Source organism: Lytechinus variegatus, chromosome 11 (assembly GCF_018143015.1).
Source record: "Lytechinus variegatus isolate NC3 chromosome 11, Lvar_3.0, whole genome shotgun sequence".
Lineage (NCBI taxonomy): Eukaryota > Metazoa > Echinodermata > Echinoidea > Temnopleuroida > Toxopneustidae > Lytechinus > Lytechinus variegatus.
In genome coordinates this window covers 3324117-3343202 of record NC_054750.1, presented here as the reverse complement: position 1 = coordinate 3343202, position 19086 = coordinate 3324117, and the positions used below count along the sequence as shown (strand labels likewise).

The 19086-nt window shown below is 37.5% G+C and overlaps 1 protein-coding gene across 2 annotated transcripts in view; it reads right to left on the bottom strand.

Moving 5' to 3' along the window:
* The window catches only part of LOC121423912 (transmembrane prolyl 4-hydroxylase-like), a 32778-nt gene extending 13900 nt beyond the window's left edge, over positions 1 to 18878 (bottom strand). The window contains exons 1-2 of one of the 2 annotated variants that reach the window (XM_041619461.1): positions 18291 to 18878; positions 5735 to 6185 (exon numbers count right to left, since the gene is read on the bottom strand). In XM_041619461.1, coding sequence (XP_041475395.1) covers positions 5735 to 6157 — 423 coding nt within the window. In that variant the 5' untranslated portion in view covers positions 6158 to 6185; positions 18291 to 18878. Of the gene's footprint in view, positions 1 to 5734; positions 6186 to 12933; positions 13164 to 18290 lie in introns of those variants that run through there. The other variant, XM_041619460.1, reaches the window with a different exon arrangement.
* Positions 18879 to 19086: the final 208 nt, after the last annotated feature.

The following is a 19086-nucleotide window of genomic DNA, read 5'->3' as shown; positions in this document are numbered from 1 at the left end:
TGAAAATAAAATGACGTAAACATATAAAGCAAAATCAGACAAACAAAACACTAAAAATTCGATAAAAATTGGGCAACGAATAACACAGTTATGGCATTATAAAGATTTGCATTATTCCGGTGAAATAGTTCAAGGCAAGTCTTCATGAATAATGAGCAAATTGATGATGTTATATCCCCACTTGTTCTTTTGTATTCTATTATATGAAATTAGATTTATTCATTTTTTTCTACCAAGAACTGAAAAATCGGATTGACAACAGATTTAATGCATTAGATATTCATTGCTGCAACTTATATCATTATACAGGAGACACATTGTTCACACATGTATGAAAAAAATGATACAATTATGATTTCATGTAACAACATAAGAAAAAGGAACGTAGGGATGTGACATCATTAGCCCGCCTAATGAATATTCATGATGACGTGAATATAAATATTTTCACAAAATATTGCTAAATTTTAAAATTCAATAACTTCGTTATTTGTTATCCGATTTTGATGAAATTTTCAGCATTTCGCTTTGTGATTTTTTCTCTATTTATTTAGATATATATATTTTCAGTCCGGAGCATCCCTTTAAATGCATTTATTTGCATTCTATAATGTGTAGAGATTCATTTTTGATGAGCATTCTTGCAAAATGCGTCAATTCCCGACAGTGGAAACGTCAATGCTAAATTTATCGCTATACATTTCCTGTATCATTACGTAAAAACTATCAACCGGATTGAAAATGCTTTCACGCTATAAAGTAATAAAAATAGAATATCTCTTTGCATGAGTTGATAACATAAATATTCATTTGTTTGATTTTGTAAAACAATTCAAAAATCGTCATCGTCATTTTCAGACGTATTGCCAGTACCGCCTGACCATTCTCATCACCATGCTACAATTAAAACAATTACATCTTCTTAATTATCACCCTTCACTTATCCTTTTCCGTTTATCATGATTTCCCGCAATTTTAGGCGCATTACCAGCACCATATCATCGTCATCATCATCATGGCCATCATCACCACCACCACCACCACCACCATCATCATCACCATCATAATCATCATCTTCTTCTTCCTCCTCCTTCTCATCATCAACATCATCATCACCATCATCACCACCACTACCACCATCACCACAACTATCATCATCCCCATCATCATCATCATCATTATCATCACCATCAGCATCATCATCATAGTCATCACCATCATCCTCATCGTCATCTTCACCACCATCATCACCATAATAATAATAATAACAATAACAATAATGATATAGAATTTGTATAGCGCACATGTCCACCTTGCTAGGTGCTCAAGGCGCTCCATCACCACCACCATCACCATCATCATCATCATTGTCGTCATCTTCACCACCATCATCACCATCATCATAATCACCATCATCATCATCGTCGTCATCACCACCCTCACCACAACCATCATCATCATCGTCATCATCATCTTCATCACCATCATCATCATCACCATCATCATCCTTAATTCGCTACATGAAAACAGGCTCCTGCGACACCTTGACCCATCCCCGGTGAATGTTTCACGGAGGAACCTCCCTTCTGTTCTATCATATTCATTATACCGAGTGATTTGAGGGATATTGGACATGAAAGATGATATCATCATCGCATCCATTAATATCCCTCGTATCCTCATGGGAGGATTCAAACTGTAACGCTACATGGCGAGACTGCTATGATGGGGGGAACAATTTCATATTGATTTTATTTACTTTGTATTGGGACACTACAGTCACACCAACGATATACCGACTCCAGTCCGATCGAAGCAATCGCGACATACAATCAATATTTAAAAGAAGTATGACGCACACACAGAAACGGATTTATATTTTGTGAAAATGTGAGACTGATGCGTCATTTTTTGTTGTCAAATAGACGAGAAATACTCTTTTGTTTCAAAGAGAGTTCTATTTGGAACTAAAATTATCTACGAAGAACAGTTTATAAGAGGGGGAGTTTTTATTTTTATAGATCTATTTCTTCTCTTTTTTTTTCAAGAAAGAATATTCAAAAGTTCTTCTAAGAAGATTACACTACTGAATGATATCACAGATTATCATGAGGTGTAAGTTTGTCTGATAATAATCAGAGATTCAGAGACCAATCTTACAAAGACCAATCTTACAAAGATTTGTGATCTGTTAAACAGGTGTTATGTTAGCAATAATAGATATACTTTGAGTTATTCCTTCAGTTTACCAATAAAACATACTCTTTATTTGGCCAAAATACTCAATGCGTTGCTTGGTATATTCCCGAGGAGGAAACTTGACCAATTCATTTGTTAGAAAATGCCAGAATTTTGGTTTGGTATTGACCTTTCTTTTTTCGGTCGAACACCAACATCAACAGATTGGTTGCTATGACAAAAAGAGTGTTAGAATAATCCACAACTTTCTCACGTTTCTGAATAGTAGTCTAGCTTGTCTTTACTGGCTTTGTTGTGGTTAGGTTCAGCCCCAGATATATAACCTTTTCCGATTGATTAATTATAAAAAAAATTGAAAAGAAAGAAGACGTGTAGATGGAGAGAAAGAGATAGGAGGTTCCTTTAACTTATCAGTGAAATTGACATACATTTCTTGTCCCTGTGAATTTTGTGGCTAAAAATTATACGGTTGATATTATCGTATTTAATCTTTAAGAAGGGCCTTGGCCAAGTTGGTCCCGTATCCAGGGACCGAATATTGTTTTATCTGCTTTTATTTCACCGATTGTATGCTCAACGCTTGTGTAATCTAATGACTTTGACGAGGAAATGCGTTGATTTCTATTTTTCTGTTTTTGTTTCTGTTTATGGTAACTACTAACTCCCGTAGGAACTCGGCAGGACAGCGTTTTGACTTTTGTTGGTAAACGCCAAGCTGGTATATAACCAATTACCTACGTCTTTCATTGTCACCAATGATGTACATAATTGTGATTATGTTCTTGATTGTAAACCAATGAATCACATACTTAAAAAACAGAGAGATATATAGGGGAGAGATGTTAACTCCTCTTCATATTTTCACGTATGAGAACTTTAATTATAATATTGTTAGCATGGTTCATCAAGTGCTACATTCAATTTATTGATGGGGGGGGGGGGGATGTTGGCTTAGTTGGTAGAGCGTCCGTCTCACAACCGGGAGGTCGAGAGTTCAAAACCCGGCCGCGTCAGACCAAAAGACGTTAAAAATTGGGGTTGCTGCTACCCTGTTTGGCGTTCAACAATTATATAGGGATAGAGCCTCGTCGATCTAGCGCTGCACAGCGGCTGCCGCGCGGGCCCACGATTAATTGGGCCCCATTGGGCAAACAAAATTTTCGGAGTATTTTATTTCATACCTCTTTCGAATAATGAAATATGGATTTTCATCTTCATTTTAATTTTCATGTTTGATCCCATAAAACTTAAGCAATAATGTGCCTGTCTGGAAATCATCAGTAAAATCATATTTGTGGCAAGAAAGCAAAACTGACGAGAGCACTTATCATGTAAAAAAAAAAACACCCAACAGAAACTTTCATCGTAAATTAATTGATATACGTGATTTACACCTGGCCCATTGAGATGCATTTACGGAAGATTAATTCAAATCGATTGGTGGTTAAAAAGCCTCAAGGAACCATCGGCATTTGTAGAAACACAATCCCGAAGCAACAAAGAAACACACACAAAAAAAAAACGAAACACTCATCTTTAAGGGTGGGTTTACTCTGGCATCAACGGATTTAATCAAGAAGAAAAAAGAAGAAAGATATTGATCAAGGTATAGCAGGAATGCATAAAAGAGTAAGCCAACAAGACATGATAAATTTATGATTTCTTCTTCTATTCTTTTCTATTGCTTTTGATTTTGTGATGTCACATGCTAGCAGCTCGTTCATTGTTTTATGTCTGTGATACAAATTTCATTTTCATGCGATGTTCTCAAAAACTGAAAAAAAAACTTTATTTTTCATTTACCACCAGTCAAATTATTTCCGAATCATGACAAATGAGGTTGCTGCCTGTATGTGACATCATAAGATCAAACGTTTTGACATAATTACTTTTTCAATCTTTCAATCTCTAAACACATATCGTTGCTACTTAAATATTTTTTAATGAAAGGGTGAACTTAAACCCTTAAGAAAAGATAAGAATAGACCCCACCCCCCCCAAAAAAAAAAACTCACACTGTCTGCAGCAAACCCAAACAATTTCATCAAATATTAAAAACTTTCAAAACATTTTTTACCCTCTCAAAATGTTCTGTATGGGATTCTTTGAAATGAAAAACAATTGGATCGCTCTCTTTCACTCTACTTCCATTCTGGCATAATCATTTATCACTCCAATTCTTCACAGTAATTAGCCTTAATAATTGGAATACCAACCCACACCATACAGCCCCCTTTGTTTTCCACAATGGGTACCAACGTCTTGTTATGAAAAAAAATCGCATTGAAGAATTTCAGTAGCTTGTTATTGTAACTTTGTTATTATTATGGAACGGGACCCATGCACAGCATAGTTTTATTTACCCCAAACCTACCCCCCCCCCCCAAAAAAAAATCATTTTTTCAGTGCATTTGAAAATATTTTGGTAGTTGAACAACGTAATAATAGCCTTAACATGAATGGAATACCAGCCCGCACCGTCACGCTGTGTCCTCCCTTCCAGCAAATTAGAACACAAATTTCCAACGATTTGGCAGTAGTGACTCACGGAAAGGGGCGGCGCGGGGGAGGGGGCAAGGGGTCGTCGCCTTTGTAGTTTCTCAATTAGTGAAAAAAGAAAGGAGAAGAGAGAAAAGGAAAGAAGAGAGAAAAGGAAAGAAGGAAGAAAGAAAAATATGAAAAAGAGAGGTCTTGGCAGAGTAACTCTATAATGCCCGTATGTAGTTGAAAAGGTATGACGTCATCACTAGGTCGCCTCCCCCATCCCTTTATAGTCAAATATCATGGCACTGCACCTGCATGCACATTATGATCATTGACAAAATAATAGTCTAAGAAAAAGCGAGACCCGATCAAGAGGCAACGCTGTTTGCTTTATTTCGTTTGTCATTTTAAGATGGACATATTTATTTCTAAGTACCTCTTGTTCGTGGCATTTAGTGAGTAAAGGTTGCACAATTTCCCGCCATCATTATATTCTTCTGCTTGATGATTTGAAGTGTGTCCTCCAAAGACCGACGGTATGAAAGCAATTACTTGATTTTCATATCTGACTTCAATTTTGCACGGGGGATAGAGAGAGGGGGGGGGGGGGGGGGGATATAGGGCCACGCGAAAGGGGGAATAGATGAAAAGAAACTTGACTTTATTTAAATAGAAAGACGAAGAGTGAAAGAGAAACAGATGGACTGAAAGCCACAAATGGAGCTCTTAAAGTGGGGGTAAAGAGTGTCGAAGATGATAATTTGACACGGTTGACTTTTCCACAGAGTTGATGTGTATTTCTTTAAAGGGTTTGAAAATAATTACCTCTTCATTTTACCACTATGAACGTTAGCATTAGAGTGGTATCATGCCTTTCATGGGTAAGGTAAATTCCGAAAGTTATTTCAATAGTTATGCTTTAAAAAGATATAGACAAAATACAGAATTTCTTGAACAAGATTTCAAATGATTTTATACTTTGGGCTTTTGTTTACTTTGATTATCAAAATTAATGATCAAGGATTTAAAGAGATGAATAATTATGTCTTACCTCAACTGGATCGTACTGAAATAACCAGAGATCATCTTTATCTAATAACTCTTCCGAATTCTCATCCGCGTCAACAATGGCATCGTTGTCGACTTCATCCTCAGACTCCTCATTAAACCCTTCGTCATCATCGATGAAATGATCATCAAATCTTTCGACCTCCTCCTCACTTAATAACAGATCCGCCTCATCATTTAGGCTCCTCGGTTTATTTGCAAATCCTTTCTTCTCTACGTGTTCATCATGTGACGAGCTCAGTGTATTCGGTTCTTGGTCCGTTCCAGATGCGATGCTATCCGCAGCATCACATTGCTTTCCCATCAAAAATAAAGTAGCTAGTAAGAGCAGCGTTAACATCGTAGAGTTCAAAAGATGTCCACGTGTAAGCTGAATGAGTAGTGGTCTTGCTTTTCCCTCTGTCATTTTTAGCTTGAAAATAGATTAGAAGAGGCTGTGGAAAGATTTAACAAGAAGCCTGTGAGAGAAAGAAGATGCATTCAGTGCTTAGCTTATAGCACAACAGGCATTCAATTTGCCAAGAAATTCAGACGCGCGACGCAAGCTGAATACACACACAGATTACGGCGCTTTACGAGTTCTTATCGTGTTGCTCGCACGCGCAGAACATTAGCGAGTGTGAAGCGATCCTTCAAACGTGCTCGCAAGAAGAAAGTCACGCCTCCAAAACGACACCTTCCTCACAATCTAACGACAGTCTGAAAACTCTAGGGACGGACTTGCTAAAATTCCGTCTCTCTTTTACCTGACAATCCATCTGTCAAAGTGTTTGCTAGTTTGGGTCACTTTTACTTTTTGCTCCTCACAGATACGTCATGGCTTGCAACCAGTCTGCTATAGCTGGTAGTAAGTGAATGTTTCCAATCGTTTTATAATAGGCCCTTCTGCGTGATCCACATTGCTAGACTTTCCTAACTTACGTACGGTATATTCACGTTCATAAAAACGGTGGATATAATTTACAATGGCCAAAATGATAACGAATGCTTTGACCACCTGCACGGAACGCTCCCTATGCTATGTGAATTATGGTTCTTTTTGATGCAGTAGGCCTACTTAGGAGCTCGTGCAATGATACTCGAAATACGCTTTCTTCATGTGCGTGCGCTCACGATACGCGCATCGGACTACGCTTGGTGTCACTATAGAAAACATGATTGTACTATAGTAGTGGTTTCTTTGAATATAAGCAAAATTTTGGGAGGATTGGAACAATGGTCCAATGTAAAATAATATAGCAAGCTGCTTACCCGTTTCAGAAAGTAAATAATGCACAGGTTTGAATGTGTTGCAAAAAAAAGGAAAGAAAACCGGGTGTAACTTGTCATAGATATCCTAAGAATACTTCACGGGTCTGTCACATTAAGACATGCACAGAGAGCAAGACCTCCGAAAGACCGCTGCGAGACCACGAAACTTGCATGATCTTTCAAAAGTCTTTCAATGAACTTTCAAAGATTTCCGAGGTCTTTCATAACTTCTGATTGATCTGTCAGTGTATGGTCTCTGTGATCTCCAAAACTTATTGAAACGGTTCACTACAGTCTTTCAGCGGTCTTTCTGGAAAATTGGTATGTCGGTGGTCTTTCAGCAGTTCTTTCTGCGGTCTCTCGATGAACTTTTAAAGTTCTTATTAGAGTTTCCATGATCAGGGGTGTGAGAGTTCAGATTTTTATCTGATTTCAGATTTTTTTGTTTTGATTTTCAGCTGAATTTCAGCTTATATTTGGCTTTCCTCTGTACAAAAAGTATGGGAGCTCTTTCTATTTCAGACTTTTTCAATACTCTTCAGCTTTTTTTCAGATCTTTTTATTTTGTGACCACTCATACCCCTGCATGATCTATATTTCAACAGGCTCTCATTTTTGGAAGAAGATCTCTGAAAGTCAGTTTCAAATTTTCTGTCAATCGGGAGCAAGTTTAGGTTAGTCTTTCAGAGAATTCATTTGATCTTTCCAAGATCTCTGGCAATACGTCCGATAGTCTTTCAGTGATCTCTTAATGGGCTTATTGGTTCCTCAGTAAACTTTCAGCTGTCTTCATAGTCCAACGGAAATCTTGCTGGAAATGTTGTTTTTGGTCTTTCGGGGCGTTTTTGGAGCCATTCCACAGAGACAGCACATTTCACTGATCCTGAAGACTACAGGAGCCCGTTTCATAAAGGACTTGCAACTGTTGTAACTTTGCCACTATGGCAACGACCATAAAAACCTTGATTCTGATTGGCTGCTGAGCCCTGTTACCATGGTAGTTGCCATTATAGCCAAGTTACAACAGTTGCAAGTCCTTTATGAAACGGCCCCAAGACCTTGCCTATTTTTGGTCTTTCAGGGGTCTCCGTTCTGTGGAATGGGGGCCTAATGATGGATTGTTGGGTCGATTTCCATCAGACACAACAATCAATGCACTCAATCGTAGAAATCACCCCTTCGATGAATCGCTAAGCCTTATTGGCGAGTTTTCGCAACCACTATACGCAGACGCTTTCTGAAACGTTGAGAATCTATTGTAAATGTCCGTCGAATGACGAAGAAGAGCTTAGAGGTCATTAGTCTAGTCTAGATGTGGGTTCCTAACTGGAGTAAAATTCTATTATGCATAGATTAAAATTTCACAGATATTTCTCCTATCACGACGAAGACAAAATGCTTCTTTGGTCAGAGGAAGCCCATTTGGAGGAAAGGTCGTATATAGTAGTGCCCGTCTGGACAGAGTTACTTTCTCCTACCAACAGGATACCCCTACTGGTTTCCAAATTGCAACAAAAACTAAGAGACTTAAAAGAGAAGAACCAGAAATGCTTTCATTAACCCTTTGTTTCGCACCCCTTCAGAACATCCTGGATCCGCACCTGTCAACACCCCCCCCAGCAAAAAAAAAACTAGATCCACCACTGGTATAGTCACCCTAATCTCCACCCCCCCCCCCCGCCCGATGTTTACACCCCTGCTTATTGGCAATCTTGAAATGGAGAAACAGTAATTGCATTTACGTGAGGAAAACATGATTGTGTGAATCGGAACCCAGGATTATAACATTATTTTGTATTCATGAAGCCATATGCGCCGACCATTATAGATATTCACATTTTGTTCATTATTATTTTTTTTTTGAGAAACTTGATCTCACAGTGAGAATATGGAATTCTATTAAAGATGAAGTGAGCTAGTTCCCTTGCAAACCTTCATTTCGCGCCCTGAACTCAACGATTCCGTCATCTTTGGATATCCCAGCATGCATCATTCTGTTCTCTCAAACACTGAGTCTTAAAAATGATACACGTTTAAACTATTTCAGTTTTATTCGGTGCTACCGTTGGCTAGATTAGAAATTAGAATGATACACAATAGCATAATGATTATTTTATATTTTCATAAATAAAATGTTTTTGCTTATTCTTTACCGAAGGGAATTAATCGTGTGTATTTTGGAGAATATAGGAGTATAGGGTTCAGCTATACAAAAAGAAAAAAAAGGGGGAAAATTCGTATACTAGAGCAGTAGCGAAATAATCCCCCCCCCCCCGAGAAAAAAAAATGAGGGACAAGTCATGGCGTTTGGGGCAAATTTTATTGGGAGAAAAATATTTAATATATATAATATGGGGGTCCCATTGCCCCCCGGCTCCTCCATCTGTACACCAGTCTGCTAAAACTGGAAAAAAAATTGCCACCCATATCTTCACTTAAAATATGTATTAATAAGGTGATGAGAAACAATTGGATGCATTTCCATGGTAAAACAAAATGAACATGCGTGTAGGCTTATTAGACACGTCATGATATCTGCGATCTTTTTTTATGTTTATCTACTTTTCTTTATTTCTGTTTTTATTATAGCAAATTAAAATAAATCACAAAATTTACAAATGATTATAGGGCGATTGCAAATCATTATAAACACAAGTTGATTATACAAAAAAGACAAAATAACAATCATAAAAAAAACCTACCCACTTATCCTCCCCACCCCCCAAAATGGAATGTGGCAAAGTGATGACTTAATATCAGTGTTTTCTGAACAAAGATAGGTGATTTGGTAAATAAAGTAGACAAAACAAAATATAGAAGCTACGATTATGAAGTGGTTTCCCAACAACTATTGATAGGATTAAAAAACACAACTGATTATCAAAGACGACATAATCATGGAGGTTTTTAAACGAACAAGTATAGCAAGGGAACTGAGATACAAGTTGCATGGAAAAATGGGATCTGATGTCTACAACCATATGACCAATACAGTGCAGTATCATTAAAAAATATGAGGCACTAAGCCTGTTATACAAAATATACATTGTTAGTTATCATGTAACCTGTTGACGTTTTTGAAAACCAAATTATAAGGTGAATCGCCACTTCTTAAAGTGAGCGGGCAATTTATTTTTTTTTCTTAGCTATCAATTATTCCAACTCCTGTTGCTTTTTAACAAATGTTTTAAAAAGAGCAAAACTTGGTGGATTATTCTTAAATTTACATGTATGAATATAATACTTCAAAAGTAAGAAAAGGTACGAAATGAACTTATCATTTGAGAGTCCGAACATTTTTTCAAAATTAGACCCATTTATTTGAACATTATTTTGGGAAATTTTCGTTAAAAGGGATTGCCAAATAGGAATTACCTTTTCACATTCGCAAAACAGGTGGACTATTGTTTCCTCACTTTTATCACAGAAAACACAATTGGGTGAATCCTTAGATTTAATCTTATATAAAAAAAAATCATTTAATGCTATGGCTTTATGAAAAATCTTAAAATAGAATGATCTTAATTTAGTATCAATGGTACAAAAAAAAATTGGTGTAGTGTACCTTTTCCCAATCGATAGATACTGGTATTGGTAAACGTTCGTCCCAATAAGAGTATCTTTTGTCAGGTGTGTGTGATCCCCTAAATAAAATGTATGAATTTCTAGGGACTTTTTTATAACTCAACAATTAATGTACAATTGTTTCATGAACACCAATAATATCAGGGTCAAAACTCACCAACCACTCTTCCGGGATGCATTTAATTAAAAAATTTATTTCTTTCTGTCTGTTTGGGGGATTTCAAAATCTAACACAAGCTCTTCAAAGAGTTTGTGACCTAAAAGAGGAGGATTAAACAAGTCTGACATCATTAAGACATTTCTCTCATGCCACATTGGATAATTAAGATACTGTTTAGTTTTTGAACGAATGAATTTGTTATACCACAGGTGTTGACTACCACTCAAATCTGAAAATTTGTTACCATAAAATTCGACAGCAGATTCCTCCCTAAAAGAATACCACATTCTCAATGCTTCAGATAATTGTATATTACCAAGACTGTTTAAAATACTCTCGGGAGCATGAGATTTCCACAAAATTTGAATATCATGATTAAATTTTTCTAAAAAGGCTACTTCAATCTTTTTCCATGGAGCATCAAAATTCTCATCCAATAAGTGTTTTACCCAGACCATTTTTTGAGCACAAGCAAAAGAAAAAGGGTCAATCATTCTAAGTCCAGCCTGAGTATAATCATTACACATTATCTTACGTTGAACTCTATCCTTGCCTCCATTCCAAATAAATTTAAACAACAATTTATTTAATTCTTTAAAAAATGCTCTGGGTAACTTAATAGAAAGAACAGAAAAAAGATAAATTAACTGTGGCAAAATAAGAGTTTTGACAACAAATATTCTACCAATTAGAGAAAGATTTCTAGTTCGCCAGCAGTTTAAAGTTTGCTCCATTCTGTTTAGTTTCTCTTTATAGTTTAACTCATAAATTTGTACATATGTTTGGGACAATTCTCTCTTTCTAGCTTGTCTTTCACATCTTTCTTTTTCCCATACTTCCTATCTGTCCCTTTTTAAATTCTATATTTTGGGGAATACCCTCGATAAGCCCTTGTGGCTTTTGGTATTCCCTCCATATTCAATTTGTATGTATTTTTTTGCATGTATTTTTCCCCCTTTTTTTCTCTTAAATTTGTAACCATATTTATCTTTGTAATTCCGTCTCTTGGAGCAGAACACAGTGTCACAGTCACACGGTGTGTTCACATAGTTGGACTGTGTGTACATATTATTCACACTGTTAAAACGCTCAAATTCAACAGTGTGAAGATATGTTCACACTGTGTGGACACCTCGACAGTGTGACTGTTCACAGCGTGTTCACATGGTCCACTATGTGAATAATGGTGTCACTCACATTGTTTAAATGCTTCAAGTGTGAAAGTGACTTCACACAGTAATCCACACTGTGGTGTACACTGTGGGACATTGTGTATTATATGTATAGGGAAGTGGGTCCTATGTGAAAGCCATAATTGGTTTGCATGAGATTCGAAAATCCAAACACGGGACATGGCATTGTAGCACATGGAATTCATTATTTTGGATGACTGGAGATCTATTTATATATTCTGGTCGAATTGAGCTCTGACCCCTACACTTGACATCGTCAGAAGTGACGTCAAACAAGAAGAGAATTGCAATAAAGAGACAATTTCCGATTCCCCCTCAAGCAACAAATGAAGACCTCAATCTGTTAGATTCCCAAGAAAAAATAATTCTGCAAAGAAAAAAAACAATGCTCAAACAATAATCCCCCTCCTTGCTCGCGAAACGATAAGAATAGGCCTATGATAAAATCCCAATTGATGACAAAATAAAATTGAACAACAGTGTGAATAGTGTAACAGGGAGATTCCTTTTGTCTTCACCCTTGGAAAAATACATTTCATTCGTTGCAGGCCTGAACCTACAACACGATATTGCAGTATAAAATAAAGAAGATTCAAATAGAATAAACTACATATATAGTTACACCCAGAGAGCAATATCAAACAACAAAACAAGGGCCCAATCACAAATTTCTCAACAAGATATTATTATCGGACAAAATTGATAATGGAGATTATGACCTTTCCAAACATAGTTGTGAGTATTTGAATACTAAAACGACTTTAACCCCATTCACGAATTGGATATTATCTTTCAAATGAAAAAGGAAACTTTATGTTCGATATGACCATGGACCAAGCGATGTACAGGTCCAGATGACCAGTGACGGTCAACAGGATCAGCGTGGTACACTTCATAATAATGATAAGATGAGATTTCAAAGCCTGAACAAAGTTTTACTTTTATTTTGGGTTTATAAACAGATGTAGAAAACGTCAAATTTCAGCAACTTACCGACAAGCTATTTCAGGTTGAGGTGAAGATATAGGCCTGTGCAGTTTTTAACTGTTGTTGTTTGACAGGTATATATGTTGAAGAAATGTATATTACACGTGTAGGTCCCTACTGCTTTCTTTAACCAGTGAATATACTCTCCGAGTCATTGATTATCGAAGTTATAACAATAGCAACGACTAAAAGAAGATTTCCCCCAAAATCAATTGAGGGCTACAGAAATTCATTTACGGTACCGCACTGAGACGAAAGGTGGTCTGACCAGAGATTGTTTACAATTTTGTTTTTAAAGGCCTATAGGTCATGGAGAATTAGTGTTTACAAGCAATCACAGGTCAACCTACCACTAAGCAGCAGCTATGTGGATAAAGTATCATACTCTGGTGAACCATATCACAAAATGCACTTTTTCATGCAGAGTGTTGAACGTAGAAAATGGCACTACAATGTTCGGTGAACCCAGAGAAACAAATTTGCAATATTTTAGTATCACCTGACTTCACAATATTAACATATCTGCCCGCATATCTGGAAAACAGCAGTACTTGAACACTTTAAAACATGTTCATTTTCTGGTTGGGATGACTAACTTTTTAGTACCACTGTACAGTAGGACGAGTAGGTATATAAGTATATTGAGATTATTTAGAAAATAACGCCATATAAAGTTCGCATACAGGTCACAATAACCAAGGGGGGGGGGGCTCCCGGTGGGGTCACTCAGCCGCAGAGGGGACACGTATGACCGTTACCACAAATGCAAGTGACCCCCTATTGCAGTCAATTTCAAGGACATTTTGTGAAATTTACCCCCCTATTTTCACGCAAAACAAGGACAAAATTGCGGTAAAATGGTACCTTGAAACACCCCTAATTATAAGATTGTAAGGACACTTTTGCCCATTTCGCAAATTTACCCCTATTTACCGTATTTCAAGGAAAGGGCATTTAACACACTTTCCTCATTAGAGGAAATTGCAACACAGGCGTCAGTGCTCAGTCCTTAAAGATGACCAAGAGCCAAGTCATACTGATACAATAATCCAAAAGAACTTTTTCTTGAAAAATAGGAAAAGTAGAATTCTTTGTAAAAATAAATGTAGAGTTGTCCATATAAAGATACAGAGCATGATGCGCGCGCCCTCTGCGGCTGGTGACTCGGCGACGGATTTTACTTCCCGTAATCGTTCTCCCTTTTTCCTGACACCTATTTCCATCAGATCGAGGACGATGAGCACCCCTATTTTCACTACTGTCCGCGGACGTTCCGTCAAATTGACCCCTTTTCCCGCGATTTTGGTAACGGTCATGCGGTCCCCAAGTCATATTGAGTGACCCCACCGGGGGGGGGGGGGGGCTTCGAAGATTCACCCATCGAAATCAGCAATAAATGAAACGATGGAATTGATATCAAACTATTTTCCTCCAGGGGCCCGTTGCAGAAAGAGTTGCAATCAAACGCAACCCTAAAAATCATGCGCAACTTTATTTTCAACCAATCACCAGCGCATTTTGGACTTGCGATTGATTTTTTGACTTGCGTTTAAACGCAACTCTTTCTGCAACAATGTTATGATGAACAGTAATGGTAACATTGTCGAAGATGATCCTCGATGTAAATAGCAGGGTAAATTTGGAGAGTTGAAATACGGGACACTTTGAGATCAGGGGAGCGTTTCATGAAAGGATTTTATCCGACAAGTCTTTTTTTATCCGACAATTACCATAGCAACAGTACCTGTCAGCCAATCAGAATCAGGGAAAGTTGTCAGATCTGACAACTTGTCGGACAAAAATGTTGATGAAACGCCCCCCAGATCCATTTCGTCATGAGCTTAACATTTTCGGAGGGCTGAACTTGGAGTAGAGGGTACAATTTTTTTTTTAAACTTCGTTCGAGCGAAGCGAGCGAGCAAAAATTTTGTGATAATTTTAACATACTGTTTAAAAAACGATATCAAATTTCACTCTTTCCCATTTTAAATACTGTGCATATAAAGGAAAAAATGTAATGCTTGAATCATGGAGCTATCAACTCCATGCTTGAATATTCTAACATAAATGTGTTCGGAAATCGTGAAATACGGGACAAAACGGCGTCCCGGGAAGGTTTGTACGGGACGCAGGACAACTTGCTGAAATACGGCATTGTCCTTGAAATCTGGCCACCCTGGTATAAAATAGGCCTGAACTTTATTTGGATTGGAGCCGTTTTTAAAGGGCTAATCCAACCCCCAAGAAGTCTATTTGAATAAAAAGAGAATATTTTACACAATTACATCAAAATCTTCTAAATTGTAAAATTAAACAGTAACGACACGATTTTGACTCTCGGAATGGTATTTTCCGTATTCCATTCACATTTCCGCCACCCTGTGTTGTCAGTCTATATCTTTTTTTTTTTAGTAAACAACAATTTTCAGACGGTCACGGTGGGTGGGACGATGTATTAATCAATTTCGACGGGTAAGGTCTATGGATGAGGTATCGCATGCACTTTGACGTCTTTAATTAGCAGTGCACACATGGGTTTGGTAACCAGGGAGAATTTATTATATTAAGTAAAGATGCGAAAGCAAAAAAAACGAGATGCAATACAAAATATGAAGAAGGGAAACGAGAGAGAGAAGGGATGTGAGAGAGGTGGAGTTAGAGAGGGGTGGGGATAGGAGCTGGAGAGGGGGAGGGAATGGGAAGAAACCATACTCCAGATCAACAGCGCAAGATGGCAGCAGACTAGTCACCGTTTTTTTTTTATGTAGCTGCCGTGATTCAAAATTTAATCAACCATTGTTGTATAAATCGTTAAAAACAAATCTAAAAAATATTAATTTGAACAATGTCTGATCGGTTCATAATTTATCTTAGACAAGATTGTATGAAATGTTTTACAATGCACAGTAAACATGTTGTGAGATATTCAGAGTTCATTTCCCTTTAAAGGGGTGGGCTTTTTAACGGAACTGAAAGGACAGGCGAAGGAAAAGATAGAGACAACGGAATAATAAGAGAAATTATACAAATTAAGGTCAAAGAGAAGAGTATAAATGTTACAATACTATCCCTCCTCTGCATCCTCCCTTATTTCCTTTTTTATCATTATAGAAGTTTTAATTAAATCTAATTTAATAAAATTAGCTTAATATCACTGAATAGGAAGATAGGGATTCCCCCCAAACTACTACCATTATCATTTACTTGTAAAATTATTTCCTTCTCCTAAACTATGGATTCAAATGACGGATCGTTTGTGTCTTTTCGAACCGCACATTTTAACACGGTCTTTTGTTTCGTAATAAACAAAAACATAATTTGAATCTGTTGCCACGTTTATGCTCAGATACAACAACGAAACGGAATTCAAAACCGACCGATGTATATGGAAATCGGTAGTCGATGTGGGGCTGGTTTCCCGGTGAAACTGTATCAGAAGACGATCCTTGAGATGGTAGGTGGTGCTGATTTAGATAGCTAAAGAGAGAAAACGAACACCATACCGAATAGCTGAATTTCCTATTACTCATTTCGACTGTAATGAGACTTGACGAGTCCAATTAAAGTCGGGGGTTCCCGGCAAATTGGCAAGTAAGGACAGCGGTTCGGAGATTATGCTAGATAGAAAAAAAAACTCCTTGAAATCTCGTTGACCATAATGTACACGCGGTATCCAGCAGGGCGTACTAATGGAGATATCACTCCGCAGATTAAAAAACACAGTAAATGTATTGAAAAATCACCGTCTAAATGACAAAGAACAGCTGGGAGGTCTTTGTGGAAAATTGGTAGACCTGGACAGCAGTTTCGTCCGAGGTTTCTGAGCCGACGAAAAATTGCAAATTTGTCGTTTGTCAAGAGTGTTGAATCACCAATTTTTCGACAAAAACTTCTTGGTTGTTCATTGTCAAAAAAGGGCATTAGACAATACCTTTTCTCTGTTTTTACAAGTATGTATATGATGGACAAGTGGAGTGTAACGGTGTCAGATTACGAGTATGAAGCTCCTGTAAAGTTCAAAGTCATTTGACAAAGAATAACAAATAATGATTCCTTCTTGTTATAGACCATTAGATTCTAACTCTATTTATAAGGGATGCATGGTGCCAGGGTATTTTTAAGGGGGGGGGGCAATGAAGAGGTCCTGAAAAGGACAACCCTGAACAAGATTTTTAGAACAGAGATATTAACAAATATTTCGACCCCCCCCCTTTCTCCCTCTCCACTGCCTCTTATTTTCTCTCTTTTTTATTTCATTTTTTTCAATTTTGTTTTCCAGCTCATTTCTCTCATGTTTTGTTTTTCGACGTATCAGGGAGGCCACGCTTGCCCCCCCCCCTCCATTTTGGCGTCGCCCTTATCCTAACCTATACTTAGAGCTGGTCAAATTTATGAATAGATAAGAAACTGTCAATAGCTAGTAGTCTCAAGCTCTGGTTTAACTATGGAGAGCCACTTGTGACAGATATCTCTATAACAGTACAAGTTCAATTTCGACAATTTGTTAGATCGTTCGACACACAAATTATTCAAAACTGACTGGATATAATTCCTGATATAGTTCTCTTCGTCATTAAAACATGAGGAAAGGTCCAAGTAAGAATGGGAAACATAAACGTAAAAAAATATAATAAATGCAATTTTGATATTTTTGCTTCCCATAATTTCAACACAGAGTTTATAGACAATCAATAAGCACGAAAAAAAAAACTATTCTTACAAGCTTATGGAGGAGCGGGTAATCCCCATTCTACAGAAAATACTGCTGTCGCCGTTTCTGACCTGTACAAGTTGTTTTGTCGAAGTCAAAGAGATAATAATAGTCAATTTCTGGCATTGATTTGTACAATGTGTAACGTTCTATTGTTTTGTGTCTATGCACATGATAAAACAGGTCAAAGTCCATCCTGTGCTACAGATTGTACTTCCCTGTAGGTATCGAGAATGAGATCCTTATTATATTACATTTCCACTTCCATGTACAGGTTCAATTACAGTTGGGTTAAGACCATATAGTCCCAGTGCATGTTATACTACTTTGATCAAACCAGGGAGTTGAAAGGACATCGGAATCCCGTACAGAAAGAACAAGATAAATATCCCGGATAAATATGACCTGACGAATGCCGAGAACATAATTATCAGAGTTGATGACATCACAAAGACAATGTCACAACATTTAACCTGCTTTGAAAATATACTAGGGAGGTGAACATGAGGATTTTTTTTTCGCAGGGGGGGGGGGGGGGTAAAATTTTCAGAGCCATCATTATTTACGATACACTTATACGGTTATACAAAATGTACATGTAGTCCAACTTAACTGTGAATGTTAATACTGGTATACAAATCGGTACACTTACCTTAACCTTTAAGGAGCTACTCTTATTAGCTGCAAGGGGTGTTGTCAGCTCAAAAGTAACAGTTTGGGCGAGACTTGACCCCAATCCAATGCAGGGTTTTACAGCTAGTTTCCGATAGTATATTTTAAAACAGGATTTCCTTCTACTTTGAAGTATCACAGGTCACCAGAAGTCAACTATCTGTTGGGACAGCGAGAAACTTACGGAAATCGCGGGTAGTAATAGTCGGAATAAGACCGGTCTGATGCAGCGGGACACCCGTGAAGTCTTCAAGTTGGCATATCCTACCAAAATCATACCGACATGGATTTCGCGCGCTTTACTGAATAAGTAAGTTTGTGTTGTGTTGCTTTCGCCTTATATCCGTATATGCATGTTCAAGAACTCGGGTGTCGCCACTGCAGTGCAGAAGCATGCAAGGTTGAGGTTAAAATCCACCTCCCCCTTAAAATATCACTTTGCGGCAGAACGAAGGTTATCGCCCTGGGAGTATGGAGGAGATTTTGATTATTTACTCCATGGTTGGACGATCTGCCTGAACCATATCACACGCGTCTGCCTCAGGTGTGGACCCCCTCGAAGCAATGACGTTGTTCAAAGGTGTACTCTGCTTCAATCAAAACGGGACCAAGGAATCAGGGCCCTGGAATTTTTTTTTTTTACTGGGGGCGCTGATGTAAATTTGAAAAACAAAGCAAAACAAATTTTCACTATCAAAGAAGAGGTCATTTCGGGCCCGAAAAATTGAAAAGAAAAAAAGAATTCACTTCAAAATATTTGTTACATTTCACTTTTT